At 35.6% G+C, this 24,615-nt stretch overlaps 1 protein-coding gene across 15 annotated transcripts in view; it reads right to left on the bottom strand.

Moving 5' to 3' along the window:
- The window catches only part of Baz2b (bromodomain adjacent to zinc finger domain 2B), a 145,537-nt gene that overhangs the window by 14,787 nt on the left and 106,135 nt on the right, over positions 1-24,615 (bottom strand). For all 15 annotated transcript variants that reach the window (XM_070022431.1, XM_070022421.1, XM_070022456.1 and 12 more), the window contains 11 exons: positions 22,083-22,223; positions 18,189-18,443; positions 17,171-17,385; positions 15,509-15,583; positions 13,508-13,751; positions 9,033-9,095; positions 7,673-7,817; positions 3,523-4,172; positions 2,850-3,123; positions 2,556-2,711; positions 2,069-2,229 (listed from right to left, as the gene is read on the bottom strand). In XM_070022431.1, coding sequence (XP_069878532.1) covers positions 2,069-2,229; positions 2,556-2,711; positions 2,850-3,123; positions 3,523-4,172; positions 7,673-7,817; positions 9,033-9,095; positions 13,508-13,751; positions 15,509-15,583; positions 17,171-17,385; positions 18,189-18,443; positions 22,083-22,223 — 2,379 coding nt within the window. The remainder of the gene's footprint in view (positions 1-2,068; positions 2,230-2,555; positions 2,712-2,849; positions 3,124-3,522; positions 4,173-7,672; positions 7,818-9,032; positions 9,096-13,507; positions 13,752-15,508; positions 15,584-17,170; positions 17,386-18,188; positions 18,444-22,082; positions 22,224-24,615) is intronic.

Here is a 24,615-nt window from a genome sequence, read left to right as displayed (position 1 = left end):
TCCTGGAGCTTTAACTAGGCCTAGGTGCTGTACCTGAGCTGCTTTTGCTCAAGGTTATGGCTCTACCACTTGAGCCATGGCACCACTTTTGGCTTTTTTTGAGTAGTTTATTGGAGGTAAGAGTCTTGGAACTCTGGCTTGGAACTATGATCCTCAGATATCAGTATCCTCAGTAGCCAGGAGTACAGGCATGTGCCATTGGCTCCCAGCTTGAAAACATTTTTTCAAACCTTGAAGATAAGCTTTCCAAACTTTCAGTGGCAAATTAGATGGAAAAGGTAGAGGAAACATGGAAACATTTAACCAGCAAATAATTAGCTGATAAGAGAGGATAAAGACTATCAAAGGCAGAGATAATAGTTTAGGCAAGGCATACTACGTTTAGGGGAAACCTTTCTACATTTTTCTAAGGCATCATGTCTAATGGCTGGTCTCCAGTTAATGGTCCTGTGACAAGAAGATTAAAATTGCACTTAATATTCTCAATGTAAGGAGGACGTGAAATACCTGACCTAAGAGATCCAATAAGCATGTTAAAAATATGGATATTGTATTAGTTCTGGAAAATTGCATGTTTAGATCCTCAAAACTAATTATAAAACAATTCTATTTATTTAAATTATAATTATCTTGGATTGAGCATATATTTATAGTATAGAGGGCATCATTGTGGTATTCTCATATGCACACAAGTATACTTTGAACAAATTCACTTTTTCTCTTATATACCCACACTTTCCCTCCTCATTCATTATTCTATCTTCACATATATTTATAAGTAACATACTTCGCTCTTCCTCACTCCTCAGTATCTCCTCTTTCCTCCTCCCACTCATAAAGCAGAATTTTAATTTTTTTTTAATTTAATTTAATTTGTGAACATACTGTACAGAGGGGTTACAATTACAGAATTTTAATTATTGGATAGAATAGTATTCATCAGTAAGTTTCTCATTCTAAATAAAATATCAAATTACATGAGCCTAAGTTCCTAAAGCTTTGCCAAGTGTTTTCTTTTTTGCCTTTTATGCTTCTTTATCATTTATCCATTTACTCTCACAAATCCCTTTTTAATAACTGAGAAAGCACTTATACTCTTTTCAGAACCAAAATTCTTACACAGAAACTATCCTTTTGTCTATCAACTGGAAACCAGTGCTGATCATTGTTTGTGACAGGCAAATATCCATTAGAAAGATAAATGTATACTTTACAAATATATGTAGGGCACATACTAGTATTATAATATGACATATATTTGAATTTACCTATATACACTGTTCTCCAAATTTAAAACATATAGAGTAAAAGTCTGACATATAACATGGCTCCTTTACAAGGTAGTTCCTGGTTCTATATGAACTACTGTAGTAGGAGTTTGACTAAGATTTATACCAAAGGGAACTGGGCATGGTAGCTTATCCCTGTAGTCCCATCTACTAGGAGGTGAAGATGGAGAGGATTCTGGTTTGAGGTCATCCCAAGGGAAAAAGTTAGGAATACCCCATCTCAACTAACAAGATGGTATGCATCCTAGCTATGTAGGAGGAAGTAAGTAGGAGAGCATGGTCGGAGTCTGGGTCTGGGCACAAATATGAGACCTTACTTTAAAAACCGCAGAAAGAAAAAAAAAAGAGAAATGAGGGTGTGGCTCAAGTGGTAGAGCACCTATCTAACTAGTGTAAGGCCCTAAGTCAAACCCCAATACTACCACCCCCAAAAAAGGTTTAGATTAGATCACAATATCTATCATGAAAAAAACTATAACATTTTGCTATTGATAAAGAACTCAATACCAGAAGAAAGATTTGTGACTACCAGTAGGGAGCAGCAAGTTGTAGTTAAAAGTTGTAGTTCTTTTAACTACAGTCAAACTGGCTTGGTTTGAACCACTTATTTAACTATTAGTGTTTACTTACTCTGTTCCTTACCTGTAAGATGGGGAATTTCAATCAGCATTGTATCATGAATTAAATGACATTGCAGTAACATGGACATCTTAGGCATATAGTAAGAATTCATTACCTTTCATTATCCTAAAACAGGTCTTATTTCAAGTCAGTTTTACCTTCACTTGCAAACTTGCTGATGCAACTCTCCTTTCTAGGTCTTCTACCTGCTGAAGGACATTCAAATCCATCTCCATTGCTTGTTCTTCTACTGACCAGTTTTCCACAATATCTCGAGTCACCTGGTTTTCTTCATTTTCATTTAATTCAATAATAGCAACTATATTTGAAAAGAGATTAAAATTTAAATCCACCACATTTCCCCACCCCCTTGATTTCTTCTAGGAAGTGAATAAAATTCCAGGGGTACCACAAACATCTAACTTAACATACACATGGTCTCAGGCTTCCTCATGTGTTACAGACATGAGACAATATGTGTGCAGGTGCTAAAAATTAAAGAACCAATTTAAGAAATGTAAATAGTTACTCTTTTGTAAGTAAAATAGAAAAAAATCATAATAAAATAAGCCATATTAAAATATATTTAAGGATAAAAAATTCTCATAATTGAGCAAGCGAACAGAAATCTCTTTAGGTACATACCATCCTTATTCTTGATACACGCTTGAGTAATATAATCCAAATGTTTCTGAATCTGTTTTTGTAATGCCTTTTCTCTTATTCCTCTAAGATGTAGAACTTTGAGTAAAGTTTTTAGATCTTCTGGGTCAATAATTCTCCACCAACCAAATTGCATTTCTAAGTCAAGATAAATATGCAGATCTTTTACAAATATTTTGAATAGGAAATAATGGTACAAAGTAATCCTAAAGATTTTTATCATCCACAGTAATGAAGTGGATGAGTAAGTACCCTGCGTTCTCACAATGCACTTACCTTCTGGAATGGGTTTTGGACTGGGAAAATCTACTGGTTTTGCTACTTCAAGAGCTGCTGGTTGAGTTGAAGAGGGTTTTTCATTCAGAGGGACTGGAGATTCACTTTTACTTGATGCAACACTGGAAGTCAAGAATGAATTACCATTTCCTTCTGATAGTCCCAACCCTGGTCCCAAATTAGGCAAAGGTGATGTAAATGGAATATTGGAGGTAAGTACGCCGGCGGGCCACCCACAAAACTGAAGTCCCATCATAGACACTCCACTTTTCATCTGCAAAAAATGAAATAATTAAAAAGTAGATTACTCTGTAGGAACAGTGTTTATCTAAAACTGTTTTTCAAATTCTGAATTTTTTTCATTTATCATAATCAGAGGAAAATGAAATACATTGGCAACATAATGTTAAATTCAATGTTCTTATTTGCTCCCTCAGAAAAAATGCCTTTAGATATACTGCAATAGCAGTAAGTTTAAAAAAGTGTATAATGAAGACTTAAGACACAGTTTAAAAGTCAGTAGTGCTAATGGAGCTTGGTGACAGAAATTCTGACAGTTTTCACTGTGGCAGGGGCATTATAATTATCCAAACAATCCCCTGAGTGAAAACCTTCAGGAAACCAAAGAGTAAATAAAGCAATGCCATACCGAGTTTGAGACAGTAATACAAACCTGTAGAGGTGATAAAGCAAATGGATTTAAGCCAACAGGATTCTGAGAAGATGACCCAATAAGAGGAGCTGGGGCAGGTGAAGGTGACTTCGATGGTGGCTGGGACTGAGGAATCACCAAAGACACACTTGACATCTCCGCATGGGTAAGAGAAGTATCATCACAAGGTGTTCTTGGCAAAAGGCTAAACCACTGTCTATTCTTTTCAGTCAATGTTTTTAACAACTGGTCATTGGGGAGAGGACTGTAGAATTTCCCTGGACCACTTGAACCAGTGTTAAATAGATTGGAGTCCGTCTTCTCCATGTTGCTTTGTGTTGCTGCTGATGGAATGCTGCCCAGTGAATGTTTCCCACTGTTCTGATAAGACAGTGTACACCCATTAGCACTAGTATTTGGTTTGGGGGTCAATATATCTGACTCAGGAGGCATCTTAGCTACTTCCAAAAGCTTGCTTAATTTGGAGAAAGAGCCAGGCTTCTGAAGAAACAGATTTGTGTTGTCTTTTTCCTTAAGATCTTCCTTTTGTTCCTGGTGATCTGTATTTGAGCAATTTAAAGTGTCCACAGGGGTCTCAAACCTTTCTTCTTTAATTTGTATACTTTCTGCCTTTTTAAGCTTTTCCTTTTCCTTTGCAATTTCTTCTAGTCCTGCAAAATTATAAAGAAGCATATTTAAATAAATGTTGATATATTACTTAATGTTACTCATATTTTTTCTCTGTGGCTCATTTTTTACTTATTGAAAAATTAGTGCACATTCATTATTAAAAAATTAAAGCACAGAAATACTGAAAGCCTTATCACATGGCAAAAGTTACTATTAATAGTTTTTGCGTAAAACTTTCAGGAGTTTGTTATGTACCTTAGCCTCTAATTTTAAAAAAGGAATCTTTTTATACCCATAATAGTCTTAACTTACCTGTGAAGTATCAATAAATAAATATAAATCAATATTTATGTAACTAAATATATAACTATACCATCAGTTTTAACAGCCACAGAACACACAATGGATGACATCGTAATTTAAATAATCAGTCGTTCAAGTGATAAAGATTATGGAGCTCAATTATCCACCATTATTAACAATTCAATCAATCATAACTAACTTGTATGCATTTTAGAATTTTCTTTTCTGAGATAAATTTCTAAAAATCCTTATTGAATACTAATATATATACTTGAAATATATTGCAAACTGTCCTCTTGAAAGTCCAGATCAGCATTTGTTCAGACAAGAATCACATTTATTAGCCTACTAATGTTATCAATGTTTTGTTTATTTTATTTTATTTTTTTGGCGGTTGTGGGGCTTGAACTCTGGGCCTGGGCGCTTGTCCCTCAGCTTTTCAACTCAAGGCGAGCGCTCTACCACTTGAGCTACAGCGCCACTTCCATCAATGTTTTTGTCTGCCAATATGCAGGAGGTAAAATCTGAATTGCACTTTTTCTGATCACTAGTAGTCTGAACAGATTTCACTAGTTTATTGGTATTTCTCCTTTGTGAGAAATATTTCTTAAATGATTAAATAAAAGAAGAAATTCAATTTTCATTTATCTAGCCAACCCTCTGTTAATATTTAAAAGTTCTCATACTCTTCTCTTGAAATTAGTTTGTAGTTAAAATTAATCCTACACATCAAGCTTACCTTCAACCAATGTAGAGTAAGTAACAAGGACTAGTTTTAACATATTAATAAAAAAAACACAGACAGAAAAAAAATTATCATTTGACAGTCTACAACTGGACACAGTAACAGAAATTCAGCAAGCTCTATCACTGTCTGGTTATGCCTTAAAGAGTGTCCGGAATATAGCCTGGGGAGAGGAAATTCAGGTGGAGCCTGATAGACTGCCTGATGGGACAGAACTGAGTCTAGGGAGGCCAAAGTGACTAGAGTACTCAGGTATTTACTTTGGGAAGATGAAAGCTGCACAAGACAGAGCTCTGGAGACCTGCAGAACAACTTTGCAGAAAAATTCCTCAAGTATTAACTGAATGCTTGTGAGAACATATGTGTGAGGAACCTATTTGAGGCCAGGAAGAAAACTCACCTCACATGATTAGTGTGTTAGGTTACTCATAGCCTGGGAACAGCACCTGTTCCTAGCAACCAGAGTGAGAAATCTCCAGACTCCCAAAACATTGGGTACAATACTCAGAATAACCTTGTTTAATTCCCATAGAATAATCCCTGGACAGCTCCATCCTAGTTTTGCTTAACAAACTCAAGTTCAAAACTTTAAAGGGCCATTTTTTTTTAATGTAACTGCCTCCTACTTAAACAAAGTTCAAGAGTATATATGAGAATTAAAATATATCCAATTTTCAATGACGTGAAATCTACAGTGTTTGGCATCCAACAAAGTTTCCAAGCTAATAAGAAAACATGACATGAAATTTGAAAAATTAATCAATCATTACTGGTCCACTGAGAAGACAGTAGAAAGGACATTAAATTAGAAATGTGAATGGCAGGAAATTTTCTGAATTGGTGGAAATTATAATCCCACAGATGCTGTAAACTCAACAAATTTTAGCAAAATAATTATGAAGTTACCTACATCAATAATCAAATCACTCAAAATCAATAATAGGCAAAAATCTTAAAAGCAGCCAGGAAACAAATGAAGTGCTGGGCACCTCTGCACATTTGCTCAGAGACCACAGTATTTCATCCTGTCTAGACAAGCATATGTGAAAATGTTCAGAGATATTTTGTGCCCAAAATAAAAAGAAAGAAAAGGAATATGGGAAGAAATGTGTGGTTCTATCCCCAAAATTAAAATACCAACCAGGAATGGGAAAGTGACATTATCAAGTGATTCAAGGCTTGAAGAGCTGTTGGAGGAGTGGTGGAGCCACTAGAAGATTAGATGGAGAAAAAGCCTTTTAGGTTTCACCTTGCAAACACGCTGGGAAAATCCCCCAGCCTCCTTACTTTTCAGGAAAGTACTCAGAGAATAGAGCCAAAAGACATTTGCTACATCATCCAGACCCTTGAAGTGAGATGACTGGCAGGAATATTCAGTTATCAGCTCTACTTGTTTTTGTGAAAAAAATTTAAAACTCTGATTTATATATTCTAGTACAACCATCTGTATGATTAGCCAATCCTCTTGTGGATCCTTTAGAACTTTTTTTTTCCCTTTGAGATGAGGTCTTGCTGTGCAATGCAGGCTAGCCTCAAACTAGGCATCCTCCTACATCAGCTTTCTGCATGTGAGATTACGAGTGTTCACCACCACGTGTGGTAGGTATTAATTATACTTTATATAGCTCTGGGGTTCCTGAAGCACCTATAAATGCCTAGCACTTTAAAAAATGTGCTGAAAGAAGATTTGGGCCTCAAGTATCACCAGAGATGAAAAGCTGCATCCCCCAAAATTAGTAATCACTAATATACATCTTTGGCCTCATACAAATTTCATTTGGAAATGCCCATGAACTTCCAAAAAGTTCAACTCAAGAATACATAAATATAAGATGCACAGTGCTAATTGTTAATAAAATAGAAATGGAGCCAGTAAAATAAATATCACAAAATATAGGAAGAGGTTTAATGGATTAGGAGATGCTATTAAAAAAAAAAAAACCCGCAAAACCAAAACCAAAGTTAAACATGAACAAAGCTTTAAAGTGGAAAAGGAATATAGGAAGGACTCAATCAAGGGGTGTGTCAGGATGCTTGTTCATTGGGAAGGTGGCTCAGTGGTAGACTGCTTGTCTCACATGCATTAGGCCCTCGGTTCGATTCCTCAGCACCACATAAGCAGAAAAAGCCAGAAGTGGAGCTGTGGCTCAAGTGGTAGAGTGTTAGCCTTGGGCTGAAGAGCTAAGGGACAGTGCACAGGCCCAGAGTTCAGGCCCCACGACCAGACCAAAAAAAAAAAAAAGAATAAGCAGCACATTTAAAAAGATTTGATGACAGGAAAGAGCTACAAATGTAAGACTTCACTCAGAAAAAGAGTAACTTATGAATGATGGCAGAAAGAGTGGCAGAATAAAAATCAAGGAAATATTTATCAGGGAAAGGGTTCAAAGGAATGGAAACCAAGGTTTTAGGATGTTTACTGATGGAAGCAATAGGGCTTGAACAACAGAAGCTCTTATTTACCACTGAGCTTTGTAATAAAAAAGGTCTTACCTTCACCACTCTCCATGCCTTCCACAAATATCCCCCCACACTGGGGAAGAATCCAGTATCGGCGTCTGTATCGATCCTGGCCAAACATCATTGAACGTAAAGAATGAGAAGCATCGAAAAGCTTTCTTCTGTACTGACTCTGTTGCTGTTAAAAAAAAAAATCAGATGTATGATGACCTTATGGATACAAAATACTTTATAAATTAACATATATTTTACTCTGTTTAGAATTGATAAAATCTACTTATGAAAAAGAGTAGCCAAAGTGCTAACTACTGAATGCTTGACTTTAGTAACATTTCTGAAGACAAATTATTTTTATAATAATTGGGATTTTATAAGCATAGATGAAAAGTTTAGGCTTTATTTTATCAACTACTTTCTAGTAAAACATGACTTACACAGGTAAAACATGATCTTATATAGTGATTGAGTATTTTAGTTGATAAGGATATATAATTAATAATGTATCATTAATATGTAATCAATATATATAATCAACTATATATATATATATATATATATATATATATATATATATATATATATCCTTATTTTGGCTATGTTTTCTGTGCCAATACCATGACTTGAACTCAGACCTTGAGTAGTCACTCAGCTTTCTTACTCAAGGCTGGTGTTCTACCACTTGAGCCATGCCTCCAGTTCAGTTAATTAGAGATGGACTTTTCTGCATGGGCGATTTCAAATTGTGATCCTCCAGGACTAAATCTCTGGAGTAGCTAGGAAGACAGGCATAGAACACTAGAGCTCAACTTATATATGCTATATATGCATGCTGTCAATCTAGGCAATAATGTCTAAATTTTAAGAGAGAATGGTGACAAGAAATTTGGATATACAGGCATCTCATAATACTTTTGGACACTTCTTTTTCTTACAAAAAGCATATCTTAAATTTCACTAAAACTACTGAAATTTAGCACTTAGTAAGTACATAAATACAAAGTATATAAATCAAGAAAATATGAAACCACAAACATACAAATGTAAAATAAAACCTCTCATACTGACACTATTACTATGAAACTCAACTATATATTTTGAGAAATTAATTCTATGAAATCCTGTCATGCCTTTACTGATAGTTTGTATTTATATGGAGAGACAAAGAAGGCAATGGAAAATTTTCTTCAAAGATTCTGATTAGATTCAATATCTTAAGAGGCTTTCTAAAACTTGGCATTAAACTTTTAAGGTTTAATTGTGAACATGTTTGCAGAGTTCATTTAATTTCTTACAAAAGCTTGCTTTTACTTATGAGTTAGAAAACCAATCCCATTCGATATAGATATTTTAAAAACTCTGTAAAAAAGTAAACATTATTTTTAAAAGTGCTTACTTTACTCAGTTTTTCAATCTGTTTTTCTAGTTCTTCCACACTTGCTGCTTGGTCACCTTCATCCTAAACATAACAAAATACAGTATCATGTATCTGTTTTGAGGTTTTATTATCCAATGCGTTTGATGATGAGGACTGAACCCCAGACCTTTTACGAGCTAGGTGCATGCTCCACTGAACTACACACCTAGCCTGCTCCACGGACTGCTCTAAGATCAAGAGAATAGCCCATTTGTGGAAGGAATAAAGAATAAGAAGAACAAGCAATCATCTTTGAGATACAGGGCTATGACTTAGTTCAGGAATGTATCTTGTGTGGAGGTTCCAGCAGGGACATGCAGCTAGTTGTATACCCTTGATTGAAGACCAGTCCTCAACCAGGGAAGGATGGCCTCCTTCCTGGGCATGCAGCTTTAAGAGGGACACATGGAACAATCAGGGAGGAAGAGGACACTTGCTTAGCCACTCACTAGGGCCGAATCAACCCTGCTATCAATGGGGTTGCAGGCATTGCAGTCAGTTTAACCTCACATCCAAGAGAGGTATCTCCAAATTAAAAGGGATCATTTGGGTCCTAATGGAAAAATCTCTCTGCAGGAATAACTCTCATAAGGAATAACTATTGTTCCGACAAATCTGTGTATAACTTAATCAAGAGGCTACCCTATTTTTGGAGAACAAATGTGTCTAGCTTATCAATCAGATTGCTTATGTAGTTGAATTTTATTTAGGAATTTGATAATATATCTGCTAATCTATATTACAAAGAATGACTTTTATCATCCAAAGGGAAAAACTTACACAAACAAACAGCAACAACAACAACAACAACAATAATAAAAACCAGGGTCTCACTATGTATTCTAGACTGGCTATTCATGATTTTTCTGCTTCAGCCTGAGTGTTGAGATTCTAGGTGTGCACCACCATGCTCAGCTAAAAGAAATATTAATTTCACCTCTTAAGTCCAAAAATATTTGCTGTTTCAAAAAATTTTAGCTTGCTTCCTCACATTAACAACAAGCTAAACATTTGCAATAAATTTACACCTTATCTCTATAAACATATATTAAAAAGTAACATTATTTTAAATGACCCATCTCTCCCCAAAGAAACATTAATGATTTTAAGTAGTTTATGTATAAAGTATATTGCCTGTAAATTTTGTTTCAAAAAGAAGCCAGGTTATATCAGCGTGGTGGTGTGTGTATATCCATAGTGCAGCACCTGGGAGGCTGAGGCAGGAAGACTGAGAGTTTGGGCACAAAGCCAAGTCTAGTTAAGGGAAAAAAGAGCCAGGTGAAATAAAGAATTTCTACAAATAAATTCTAACTTATGGGAATAAATTCTCAGGAGAGTACATGGAAATCCACACTTGTTGTCCTGGTTAGCTTGTTTATTCTGTTAGTATTCTGCCACCTGAGCCACACCTTCAATGCAGTTTTTTGCTACACTGAAAATGGCATCTCATAGATTATTCTGCCCAGGTGGGCTTCAAACCTCTATTTTCCAGAGTCCCAAATAGCTACTAGTATAAGCATGAGCCAGTGGTGGCCAGCCTTGCAAGCCTTTTCTCTTCGAGCTAAAGCAAAAACTGAAGAGTTCTTTGTAGTCTTACTCAGGTAAATACTCTTGGCATTGAGGACATAAGGAATGACTCACTGGAGGTTGTCTTTTAACTCATTGCTGCAGCCTTTCATTATTTCTAGTATTTCTCTCGGGTAGAAGGTAAATAAATAGTAACCTTCTATACATGTCCATTTTCCTGGCTTATGGTAACTTTCCCAAAACACTCACAATAGCACATCTCTTTATGACACTGCCTTTTCCTGCTAGACTGACTTTTCAAAGCTAGTTCCTTTACCTTGAATGAAAATTTTAGTAACATAAGAACCTTGCACAACTCTTTATCTTTTATTGTTAAATCTCCTCTTGCACTTTTAGTGACTCTTTCCTTTTAACCAAAAATAATGTCTTGCATATCTGTAAAATCCTTAGTTTTCTGTCTTCCTCAAGGAATTAGTTCTTTAGGAAGCGTGTCTGAAACAGTCTTCTCTCATTAACTAATTATTACTCAATTGTTTTTCTGGTGTCTGCTATTATTCATGTAATGAAACTGGTTACCAGTGACCTTGATGTTACTGAATCCAGCAAACACTTACAATCCTTATCACATTAGACTCCTGCTGCTTTAGCATTGTTTATTAGACTCTCCTTTACAAAATGTTTAATTTTCTTGATTTTTGTTATTATTACAAGTATAGAAAAGACAACAGAGTAGACTCCTTTGAATGGTTTGCATTCATGGTTGGTCTCTGGCTGGCATGTAAGAACTTGGAATGAAGGAGGCAGGCTGCATACTAACTGATAAAATAGGTCCACAGAATCTAAACTATGCTAACAAGATGCTGAACAACTGCCTTTCTTCAGAGAGTCTACAATGTTGACACATGCTACACATGTCCAAAATTAAAAATGACTGTCCTCAAAAAAAAAAAGAGAGAGAGAAATTGAGCCCTGAGTCTCTAATTAGCTTCCTTCATAGACATAATTATACATATGTAAATGCTGGGGGAAGCAAGTCCAGCATGTGTGACTCAATGAGAAAAACTTTTGGAAGTATGCACTTGATTTCCTCTGGACTCACCCCCTACATTCTTGGATAATTGCTTTGTTTCCTTTTGTGTAGTAATTCATAGCTATACGCCCAAGTGAATACTGACTTCTGTGAATCATCCAAATGAATCATTGAGCCTTGAGGAGGACTGGGATGTGCAATCAAATACAGAAATCTCCTACCTCTCTGACTCTTCCTTCTAGAACGATGAGCCTTCTGGACTCTGGTAGAATAGGATACAGCCTAGGGACTGTATCCCAACCTCAATATACTAGAAATCAATGTTCCTGGGCAATTTCATCCATGTCATGATCTGAAGCATCATCTATGAGCTGATAGCACTCTGATCTGTATCTTCAAGACTAAACTCTTCTTCATGATTCAGGTTCTAAATGTAACTGACTACTGAACTTTTATCTAGTTACTTTGAAATCTACAAGTCTAAAATAAAACTACTGACAATTCCTGTCTTCAGTTATCTGTCCTGTTAACTTTTCCTCTCTCCAGTCATCTATTTAGCATGTGCCTCACTTCCCCATCTTGGAAGCAACAAGAACATGAAGTCTCTGAAAGCAGATAGGTATCAGGCAGTCTTCACCCTCATCCACCTATACAGTGTCCATCTTCAAATCTTCCTCATTCTCTCCCTAAATATTTGAGTCCTTTCCTACTCAACCCAACTACCACTGTTCTAATTTCAAATCCCTCACAACTCATCTAAACTCTTACAATACTTTATGGCTAATCTTTGCATGTCTGAACTTATCTTACTCTATTAGTCCCCATCAAGATGCTAGAATGAAATATTTAAAAATTAAGTCTGACCATTTTGTCATTTCTGTTTTTTATGATTCACTGCACCCTATCAGGTCACTGTTCTTCTGCACAGACTCTTCACTGAACTGACATGTGGTTTCACAGCTCGGAACCCTTGGCTCATGCTTACCCCCGACTGGGACACACTTTCCTAGGTTCTTCCTACAATTAACATTCACTCAAGGGTATAAAAGCCTTAGCTGTTAAGTTCAGAAACACTTTGATGAGTTTAATCCTCAGGAAGTCTAAATGCCCTTCCTGTGTAATGTCCAAGCAAATTGTAAATATCCTCCCCTATCAAATTTGTTTCAGCACTGAATTTTCCTTTTACAAAGCTTCACCAGTAAGACTGAGTTAAGAGGGGATGTTCAGTATATTCTCCACCTTCCATTTAAATTCTCTAAAACTAAAGAGTAACTGCCATTTGAGAAATACGCCATTTTCACTAAACATGACAATATATTTATAGATATGAAGTGTCTACAGATGTTAATGAAATGAAAGAGGAAATCTGAAATTAAGCTTTTTGCAACTTTTTGGAGAATTCTCAGGGAATTATAAGCATGTGTCACTTAATGATGGAGATATATCCTGAGAAATAAATTGTTAGATGATTTAACCGCATCAATATCACAGAGTATACTACAAACTATCCTAACTGGGAATACTGTCACATATGTGCTGGCTGAAATGTCATCATGCACATGGCTGTACATACAAAGAAAACCTTTTATTTGCTCTAATTGTGTTCTGTGTAGAGGCATGCTATCCATTATTTACTTAAGCACAAAAAAATTTGTAAGATGAATTCTTTAATATTCACTTTTCAGAATGGGATGACAGCCCTCACTTAGGTGAGGCCTCAAGTTTGAATCTGAACACTGCAAAACAAAATACAAAAGAACAAAACATCTTTACTTTTCAGATAAAGAAACTGAGACGAGTGACACAACTGAACTGAACTGCAAACATGTTGACTCCAAACTCCATGTTGTTTTTTCAGCATGTCAAGTCATAAAAAAATTAACCTAAATTTGATTACCTCATCTTCACAGATATCAGTCTTCTTCCCTTTTTTGTCATCTTTATCTTCTTCATCTTCATCGTCCTCATCAGCTTGGTCATCACTATCATCGTCATCATCATCATCATAATCACTGTCTCCTCCCTTCCTTCTTCGCTTGCGCCCTGGAGTGGGTGTGCCCAAAGGATGCTGCTCTTCGCCAAGGTCAATGCCACAAGAGGTGTCTCTTTTGCCTGTCTTCTTAGCATGGATGATTCTAAGCCTTTAAGTATTATAAAAGCGAGATATGACATACTTAGATATTTGAAAAAGAGCATAAATTTTAAGCGAAATATGCCTCATGGTACTTCTCTCAGAGTAGAGACTACATCAATAACAATAAACATTAGAATCAAGAAGCAGTACTTGAGACAGGAAAATCAAGAGCTCAAGGAGAGCCTGGGCTATACAGCAAGTCAAGATCCTGTTTGAAAAAGCAAATCACAGAATTTAAAAAACATAAGTAAGGAAACTTAGGAACTATACTGCCATACATTATTATGTTAATTTTCAAGCTATTCTTAAGTTTTGGCAATTAGAAGACATAAAAAAAAAAAAACCTATAAGTGGCGCTGTGGCTCAAGTGATAGAGCGCTTGCCTTGAGCTAAAGAGTGTAGGGACAGCACTCAAGCCCAGAGTTCAAGACCCAAGACCAACAAAAAAAAAAAAACAAACCTATAGAGGCTGAAAAGATCAATTCTAACAATGATCAGGTAAATGATAATCCCTCATCTTTGTATTATGTGACTGAATAAATTTCAGTTCAAATTAATGTAAAGAAACTATCCTATTTTTTTCTTTCTTTCTTGAACTTGAGACAGGGTCTCACTATGAAATATAGGGTGGACTTGAATTCGCAATCTTCCTGCATCAACTTTGGGAGTGCTAAGATTACAAACATGTATCACCTTGGCTGACTAAACTATCCTCTTAACACAGAGGTTGAGCAATTTTATTGTATTTTAGCCTAGCAAGATAATTAAGTTTTAGTATTGAATAGATCTGGATAGATTCTGTAAGTCATTAAGGGAAAAAAAGGGTAGTTCTACACAGTTTATATTTATGACAAAAATAACCTGAGTATCAATCATAGAAATGATATTTATTGAAACTACAGAAATAGAAACAAGAAGTTTTTTATTTTACTTTTTGTGATTTTTATTTTATTTTTTTTTGCCCTTATCCTTTTGTCGCTGTTTTTGATTTCTGTGCTTTTTATCTTGTGGGAAAGTTTATCTGTTTGGGGGAGGATTAGGGGAAAATACAAATAATGGGACAAAGGGTGAACTATTTCAGCAGTGATACTCACTAGATACTATGTTGAAAATGAACCACCCAACTTGGGAGGGAGGGGGTGAAGAAAGGGAGAACTGGGAGAAAATGAGAGAGGTGACACTATTCAAAAAGAAATGTTGCTGGGCGCCGGTGGCTCACGCCTGTAATTCTAGCTACTCCGGAGGCTGAGATCTGAGGATTGTGGTTCAAAGCCAGCCCGGGCAGGAAAGTCCTTGAGACTCTTCTCTCCAATAAACCACCAGAAATCTGGAAGTGGTATGGTGGCTCAAGTGGTAGAGCGCTTGCCTTGAGCTGAAGAGCTCAGGGACAGTGCCCAAGCCCAGAGTTCAAGCCCCACGACCGACCAAAAAAAAAAAAATTGCTCATTACCTGACTTATGTAACTGTAATCCCTCGTATATCACCTTTACAATAAAAATAAATTTTAAAAAAGGAAGTTGGGTTGCTTAACTTCTCTGAAAGAGAATTCTGTTAATTTCTAAGCATATAAAATCAACAAATCTCATTATACTTTTTGTACACTGCAGATTCTGGCACTGAGTTTTCTTAATTTCATATATCTAAACTAAACATTATCTTTCCTTTGGAAAAAGTAAAGTTTATTATTCTATCTTTGCAGTCATATATTCTACTAGAAAGTTGTACAAAAGGAAAAATATATTAATATTGATAAACAGAACTTACTTGCGGAGTTTACCTTCAACTACCCATTTATCTCTCCTCAAGTTTGACATATAATCAATGTTCTTATCAATTTCACTGCCAATACAAAAATGCATTAAGATAAAAATTAATCCATTTATAAAATGTAATCAATTTTGTAAATAAAATGATACAATTTACCTCCTATCACTACTTGGACATACATGCTCATATATGCAAATGCATTTGTGTCATTTCTTCAGCGGATACACCATTAATATTAGGAAACTCACCAGATGTCTACATTAAACTAAAGAAGGAACTATCCATGCATTGCCTTCCAAAGACAGTATTCCATTTTGGTATATGTATATTTAGGGTATGATAATTCCAAAACCAAAGCATTTAAGATGTCTATATTCAGATGATATCTATCTGAGTATGTACATAAATGTCCAAACAGATGCTGAAAATAGTATGTCTAGTGATGGTTATAGGTTACAATGGTGCTTTTCTCTAAGGTAGAAACTGTTATTGTATTATTTACATTGAATTTATGCAGCAATGTATATGTATGTTTAAAAAACTGCTTTTCAGTGTATTCATTATCATGATTATGCTTAACAAAATTGTTCTTTCATAAAATTATAAAACTTAGGGATTACATTCTATGATATTGTACCAAAGATTAGCAAAAACAAGAAAATCATTTCAATTTAACAGAGTGGCTAAGATATGAACAGAGAAACAAAAATGTCCAGCAATGTTAGAATCACATGGCTCTGAGTATTTGGGTTGATCCTTTTTTCTAAAAAAGTAAAAGACTGAAAGTAGTATAATTAAAATCTGTGAAATAATTAATCGGAAGATCAGCATGATCACAGATTTGTTCACAGATCTTGAAATGCCCGAGTACTAATTTAGAATTTCAGAAGTTACAAATGATAGAGTGCAGAACTTATTTAGTATAAAAGCAAAGAACAAGTGGCTGACTAATTCTATGACTACTAGGAAAATCGGGTAGCCATCTGTCCTCAAAGATTTTAAGGAAAGGAAAATTATGGTGATAGGGGCTGGGAAGGTGGCTCAGTGGTAGAGCGCTTGCCTTGCATGCACGAGGCCCTAGGTTCGATTCCTCAGCACCACATAAGCAGAAAAAGCCAGAAGTGGGGCTGAGGGTCAAGTGGTAAAGTGCTTGCCTTGAGCTGAAGAGCTGAGGGACAGCGCCCAGGCCCAGAGTTCAGACCCCACGACCGGCAAAAAAAAAAAAAAAAATTATGGTGATAGATTCTAGGACGTAAGCAAAAAAGAACTATATATTTATCTACCTATCTAATATATAGTATATGCGGAATAAAATTATTAAACGAAAGGGGGACCAAGACTATTGGCTGTGTAACTACAGTGTAACCTAATATTCCCCAATAAATGACAAAGAAATACATTAAAACATTACATATTAATTGCAAAAAGCAATGATATAAAAAAATTTGCTCTATATATTTGTAAAGAGCAAATATATTTTAAGAACTACATGAAAGTATTAGTGGTTTTTTTCTGAATGGGTAAGAACTTACAACTTTAACTTTCTTCTTGTTCTAATCTATAATTCTAAATTTTCTATGTGCAAGGTGTATTCCTCTGTAATGACAAATTTAAACCAGAAAATAATCACCAGAAAACCCTGGTCATGTATGTGCTTACCTCACCACACTCTTACTGCATGCCAGTTCATTGATCAGGAAAGCCAGGATTGAAGCCTTCTGTGCTGGAGTGTGAGCCTGAAAAGCTTTGGTCTTCAGGCTTTCAGTGAGCTCAGTTTGTCCACAGTGATTTTCCATAAAAATCTGCAAAACCTCAGACACATTGTCTCGGTTCACACCAACATTCAGCAAATGTTCTCCAAGAGCTGTTTTGGCCTATAAAAGTTTGGCATTTTTATCAATATTTATCATAACCATTCATAATAAATAAACAGTAAGATTAACAATACTTGTTCTAGATATTACTGATAAATGCTTTATTCATAGTTTGATGTGGAGGTAAAAATAAACAACAGATTATAGGCAAACATTCAAGAACATGCATTGTTCTGTTCTTTCTTCAAACTTTTGGTTTAAAGTCACACTGAGACAATATATTATTGACACAATTTTCATCTTTAAAATAGAAAGCATGGATACTGGTGGGCTGTAGAAACTAAATAATCTAGCAAGCTTTCTTTGAGACAAGGTCTCATGCTCCCTTTTTGCTTAGGCTGGCCTCAAACTCATGATCTTCTCCTCTTGATTTTCCCTGCAGAGTAGCTGTGATCACATGCATGTACCACTACACCTAACTGCCAAATCAATTCTGAATCTGTTGGTCTATAGACGCCTTGTCAAGTGCCTCTATTATTTACAATGATTGAATGAAGCAAAGTATAATTTCAGAAGGCACAAAGAAGTTCTAATTGTCCTATGAATTATGAATTCTGGTTTTGCTTTCCTTAAATGAACTGGGTTATAGCCTAAAGCTAGAATAAAACAAAATAACTGAGAAAGGAAGGTCTACATTTATAACCAAGTTCTTCTAAGTTTGCAACAGGTATAAACTAATGAAAATTGACATATAACTTTATGAGAAAAATATGATCACTTTACACAATCTTCTGCTATTATGGTACAAATGCGCTGATAGTACATGTTTAAAACAACTCTTATATTTTGTTTTTGTTTTTTACCTTGTATCCTGTAATTAGACCTGGATCACACACAGCAGCGGAGAGGAGCCTCACCAGTAGGTCTTGGACTTCACCCATGCTGTCCCCTATATTTAGTAATCCCTCTTGAAGAACACTCAGGTTTGGAACATCAATATTCACATCAAAGCCCAAAACTTTACCAAAGTTTCGTAAGAACTGCACCACCATGAGACAGTCTGAAAATGTACTTCCAGAGAGAACAAGTCCTGGAATACGAGGCAACTCTGGCAAAGGCTGAAAATAAAACATGAATCAAGTTTAAAATACCTTCAAAAAGTGATGGTCGATTTTTTAAAACAAAGAATGTTGTTATCTTTCTTGACCCTATGTTGACTAGTGGTGCTTTTTTCTTTGGATGCCACATTTCCTGGGCATTTCTGCAACCTCCACAATACAAGGTACAGTGTCTTGAACATAAGTAATGGCCAGGAAACTTGTCTGACCTCCATATGAACTGAAATTCATCCCTGAAAAAAAAATGCTGACTTGAATTAACCCATATTAGTAAATTATGGGTTGTATATTGAAAAGGATAGAAAAAAACATAAGAAATGAAATGTACCCTCAAAAGTACTTTATTATAGATGTACTGATTAGGGGAATATGTACTAATTTCTTCTGATAATGGAGATATTTGATATCCATACTTGTTTTGGTTGCCCAGAAAATAACAACATGGCTCTGCAGTCTTTCTGGATGGAGAGAAAGGTACTGATGAATGTAGATAAATGATTAGGTCTGTCTTACTAGACCTCAGGCTCTGAATGTGAAACTAATTATAATACAACTAGAGATTTTGAGGTTGCCTATATTTGGCAAAGCATTCATATGAGTTTCAGTAGTACAATCAGCTATCTGTCACAAGCTCTCAAATATGTTCACATATTAACACCTTAGTGACTAAGTTATAGCACTAGTAATAAACATTTATAAAATTGAGTAATAGCTAATCTAAATTAAGAATATTTTTGTGGAGAACTTTACATTTTAATAGAAAAAATAAATGACTTACAACATTTCCATTTGTGGTCTGTGTTTAAAAAAATGCTCCTTTGCCCCCACTCTTTTCAATATGGTACTAGAATTCCTAGTCAGAGCAATAGGGCAGGGAAAGGAAACAAGAGGGGACTCGAAGGAGAAAGAGTCAAATTATTCCTATTTGCTGATGATAAGATCTTATGCTTAACAGAGCCTATATAGTCCACCAAGATGTCAAAAATATAGCAGCATATAAAACAAATAATCAAAAACTAGTAACTTTTCTATATAATATCAATGAATAGGCTGAGAAAGAAATTAAGGAAAGCACTCCATTTTCATAACAGCCTAAAAATAGTAAAATGTCTAGGTATTAATCAGGGACATAAAAGACATTTAACCATGAAAACTATAAAACCTTGAAGAAAAAAACTGAAGATGACATCAGAAGATAGAAAGCCCTTCTGCTCTCGTGGAATGGTCATAGTGCTAAAGGCAATGTACAGATTCAATATAATTCGATTTAGAAAAATCATTCCAAAAATTCATATGGAGGCATAAAAGATGCCAAATAGCACATATAATTCTAACTGTGATTCTTTGGAGGTATTACAATTTCTGGCTTCAAATTATACTACATAGCTATAGTTAAAACAAAACAACAACAACAAACCCCCACAAGCTTGGTACTGGCACATAAGCAGATCCAATGGAATAGTACAGAAGACCTAGGGATAAAAGTATATAGCCATACCCAGCAAATTTTTGACAAATAAGCCAAGAACATACAATGGAGAAAATACATTCTCTTTAAGAAGTGGTGCTGGGAAAACTGGTTATCTATTTGCTGGAGACTGAAACTGGACTCGAAGCTCTCAATCTGTACAAAAATCAACTCCAGATGGATCAAAGACTCAAAGTAAGACCTGAAGCTTTAAGTCTACTGCAAGAAGGTATAGAAAGAACTCTGCAAGTTATAAGCACAGGTAAATTTTTTCTGAATAGGCCTCCAGCTGACCAGAGGATGTGAACAAGAACTGACAAACAGGACTACATGAAATTAAAGTTTCTGCTTAGAAAGTTTAAACATTCAAATCAAACTTGTAGGTATACTTTAATTTTTACTGAAAAATATCTATGCTATATAAATAAATAGTATATCAATGTAATTAAATTCTACCCATGGTACAAAAAGTTTACTTTAAGCACACTAGAAATGATCTTATTTAAGTCAAGAAGATAACCACCAGCTGAATGTAGTATATAAGTAAATACAAACTGCAAATGGTACAGACTAAACAAAATATTATGGGGTAGCAGTAAAGAAAATATATGTATTTTTTGGGGGGGTCTGGTCGTGGGGCCTGAACTGTGGGTCTGGGCACTGTCCCTCAGCGCTAGCTCAAGGCTAGTGCTCTACCACTTGAGCCACAGCACCACTTCTGGCTATTTTCTTTTTTCTTATGTGGTGCTGAGGAATGGAACCCAGGACTTCAGGCATGCAAGGCAAGCGCTCTACCACTGAGCCACCTTCCCAGCAATATATGCATTATTGATATACTTTACAAGAGTGCCATTGTCTTAACTATGCCTAATAAGACTAAAACTGATTTCTACTCCCAAAAGTTTAACACCTCATGCCACTTGCCAACATTATTTTGGGCTTTCTAAATTTCTACATTTTTATTTTATTTTGTTTTTTGGTTCTGGTCCTGGGGCTTGAACTTAGCCTGGGCACTATGCCTGAGTTTGTTTGTTCAAGGCTACACTTTGCACTTAAAGTTTTTTGTGGTTCCACTTCTAGGTTTTTGTGGTTAGTTAAGAGATAAGAATCTCTCAGACTTTCTTGCCTGGGCTGGCTTTGAACCAAGATCCTCAGATCTTTGCTTTCTGAGTAGGCTAGAGTTATAGGATTGAACTCAATTTCTACTGTTATATGTTAAAGCAACATTGCATGTCTATAAAGCACTGTACCATAAAAGAAAAACACATGGGTGCTGTGGTGGAACATCAATTTTGGCCTTGCAAGATGAGAAACAGCATGTACTCAAAAGTGTAATAAGCTGTGGCCTGAACACAAGCTCTGTAATCACAGCAAGTTTCTTAAGCTCTTTGTGTCTCTGTTTTCTCATCTGTATTGAAGATAAACACTAGTTTCTAGGGACTTTGAGAAGTAGATAAATCATATAAATAATATCTTCTCTTAGCTCCTAACATGATGTTAACATAAAGTCCAATAAAGGTTAGCTACCATGACTAAAGCACTGAAGGCAACACAGATTAAAACCATGATTTATTTAAAGATCTATGGGCCCTGAGAAGTTAGATCTTCCTATGCCTGAATACTTGGGAAGAATCAAATAAAACATGGAAGTACTTCTGAGATTATTCTTTGCAAATTTCTACAGTTATCCATTAAAATTAAAAGGTATATAGATATCTGTGAGAAGGTGGGAGGGAAGACACAGAATACAAGGAAAAAGGGTGAGAAAGTACAGCAGTGGAGCTCACTGGACATTGATGAAAGTGAACTATACAACTCATTAGTGGAGATAGGAAGGAGGGAATGGGAAAGAGGGAGGGAAGAGATGACACTGTATGCAAGGAAATGTACTCATTACCTGATACATGTAAAAGTAAACCCTCTGCATAATACCTCTATAATAACAATAAATTTAAAAAAAGATATTTAGAGCTCCAATAATATAGTAAGAACTGGTATTATCAGAATAAGAACTCCATCTTGGTGGCTCTCCAAGAGAAACAATGTAACCTAGATTTCCAAGTCTACCACACTAGACAAAAATTAAAGGCTTTCATAGTGGTAACTCTGGCAAAGGAATCAAGGAAAAATTAAACTTATTTCTGAAATAACCTTCAGGTAATGTAAGTTACCTTTTGGTCTGCTAAGCACATGTCTTCATTTGGCTTCTTTAGCTCCTTTGCAATTTCTAGTTCTAATCTCCGTTGCTCCAGTTTACGCTCTTTATTTAATCTTTTCTCATCACGTTTTTCTTGTTTCAACCGCTCTTTTTCCTTCAAAAGAAAATCAAACTTTCCTTAATCACTTTAAATGTTTGAAAACAACTCCAGTTGAAAGTTAAAGTGATGAACCCTAACATATGTATTCAAATGTTTTTTTTCTTTCATGCAATTGTTTCTAACACATTTATAAGATTATTTCTTTGTTTCTTTGTATGTCCCTCCCCCATGGTATAACCTCTGCTTTCACTGTATTTGATGTTGGTAATATGTGGAGGGGAAGGGGAAAAACAAATCGTTTAAATAGGGATACAGGTGGACCCATTGCAATAATGAACTGTACAAGTCGTTATGTCGAAAATGAACTTTACAGCTTTGGTGGTGGGGGGGAGGGAGGATGGGAAGGGATGGGAAGGGAAACAAAGGAGGAGGCTACAATGCTTGATAAGAAATGTACTCATTATCTTGCCCATGTAAATGTAACCCTCTGTACAGTTTTTCACAAAAAAAGATAAAAAATATTTCAAATAAAAATGCTAAAAACCAAAAAAAGAAACTGACATATCCACCCAATGAACTTTTATTTGACTATTAAAAAGAATGAAATTACATCACTTGCTAGAAAATAAAAGTGCAGATCATCACATCAAGTGAAGAAAACCAGTTCCACAAAGAAACAGGTTGCATCATTTATTTGTTTCCCATCTGTGCAAGCTAGGGGAAAATAAATCACAAGAAAACCACTCATGAAAGTAAAAGGGTGAGATACTAGGGAGGCAAAAGGGAGGAGAAGAGGGAGAAGTGAGGAGATAATAAAGACTGATAGAAGCAATGAATATGATCAATACGTATTGTATAGGAGTCTGGCTCTAGTGGTGGTAGAGTACCTGCCTGGAAAGCATAAGGCCCTGACTGAGTTCAAATCCTAAGCCTGCCAATGAAAATAGAGATATGATGAAAACCCTAGACATAAGTTCTTTTATTAACAGTGGGTAAATTGAAGGATAGTAACAGACTATTACATATAACTATAAAATATAGTCCTAGAGTATGCTTTAGACTGACTATAAAGCAAATAGACCTCCCTTCATTTTTATAACTTTCTTTTCCCTAGTTTCATATATTATTGAAATATAGATTATAAGTAATTTGTAGGCAGGTTGTAATAGCATACATCTATAACTTCAATACTCAGGAAGTGGGGGCAAGAGAATCTCAAGTTCAAGACCAGCCCAGGTAAGTTAGTGAAAGCCTATCTTAAAACAAAACAAAACTACAAATAAAAGTGATGGGAATGCAGGAATGCAAGCTATCATTTAAAATGTAGTTCTATTTTTATGGACAAAATGTTTATTTTATACTAGAATTTGATTCGGGGGGAGAGTTAATCTGTTGCCTCACTTTTATTCTTAGGAACACATTAAAATAAATTAAGGAGCAGCACATCTAAAATAGGGGCTGGGAAGGTGGCTCAGTGGTAGAGTGCTTGCCTTGCATGCAGGAGGCCCTGAGTTCGATTCTTCAGCACCACATAAGCAAAAAGAAAAAAGCCGGAAGTGGCGCTGTGGCTCAAGTGGTAGAGCGCTAGCCTTGAGCTGAAGAGCTGAGGGGCAGCGCCCAGGCCCAGAGTTCAGGCACCATGACTTGGCCCAAAAATAAATAAGTAAATAAGTAAATAAATAAATAAATAAAATAAAATAAATTTCATTTAAAGTTGAAACATCTATCTATTAACTAATAATTTTTGGGGGGATGCTGGTCCTGAGTCTTTAACTCAGGGCCTGAGCACTGTGCACTATCTTTTTTGCCTAAGGCTAATGGCTATATCACTTGAGCCACAGCTCTACTTCTAGCTTTTTGATGGTTAATTAGAGATAGAGTTTCCTATACAGGCTGGCTTTGAACCACAATCCTCAGATCTCAGCCTCATGAATAGTGAGGATTATAAGCATGAGCCACAAGTGCCCAGTCTGGATTACTGTTAACAGTCAAAAATATATAAGGCAAAAAACTAAAAGTCATGTAAAGATTATTTATATAATAAAAGCATAAAAGTATCTTCAAACATTCTATAGTACAGTAACAAATAGGTAACCTAATGTACCCTATTTTAGAATTATGTGTTTAAGAACTAAGGAGTGAATGTGGTACAATGAGCTAATACTATAAAGTTCACAACTTACAGGACTGTAAAACATGCCATTTTTTAATATATGTATTTTTGTAAAGATACTGTATAGAAGGGTTACAGTTACATGTGTAAGGTAATGAGTACCTTTCCTATTGAGCAGTTACCCCCTCCTTTGTTTTTACCCTCACCCTCCCTACCCCCCCCACCCCAAGTTGTAAAGTTCGTTTTCAACACAGTGTCTTTTTTGTCTCATTGTTACAATGGGTCAAGGCTGACCCATTGTATCCTTGTTTCAGCATTTTGTTATATCCCTTC

This window comes from Dipodomys merriami, unplaced genomic scaffold (assembly GCF_024711535.1).
Source record: "Dipodomys merriami isolate MVZ:Mamm:240054 unplaced genomic scaffold, mDipMer1.0.p SCAF_1, whole genome shotgun sequence".
NCBI lineage: Eukaryota > Metazoa > Chordata > Mammalia > Rodentia > Heteromyidae > Dipodomys > Dipodomys merriami.
This window is presented reverse-complemented; position numbering and strand designations above follow the sequence as displayed.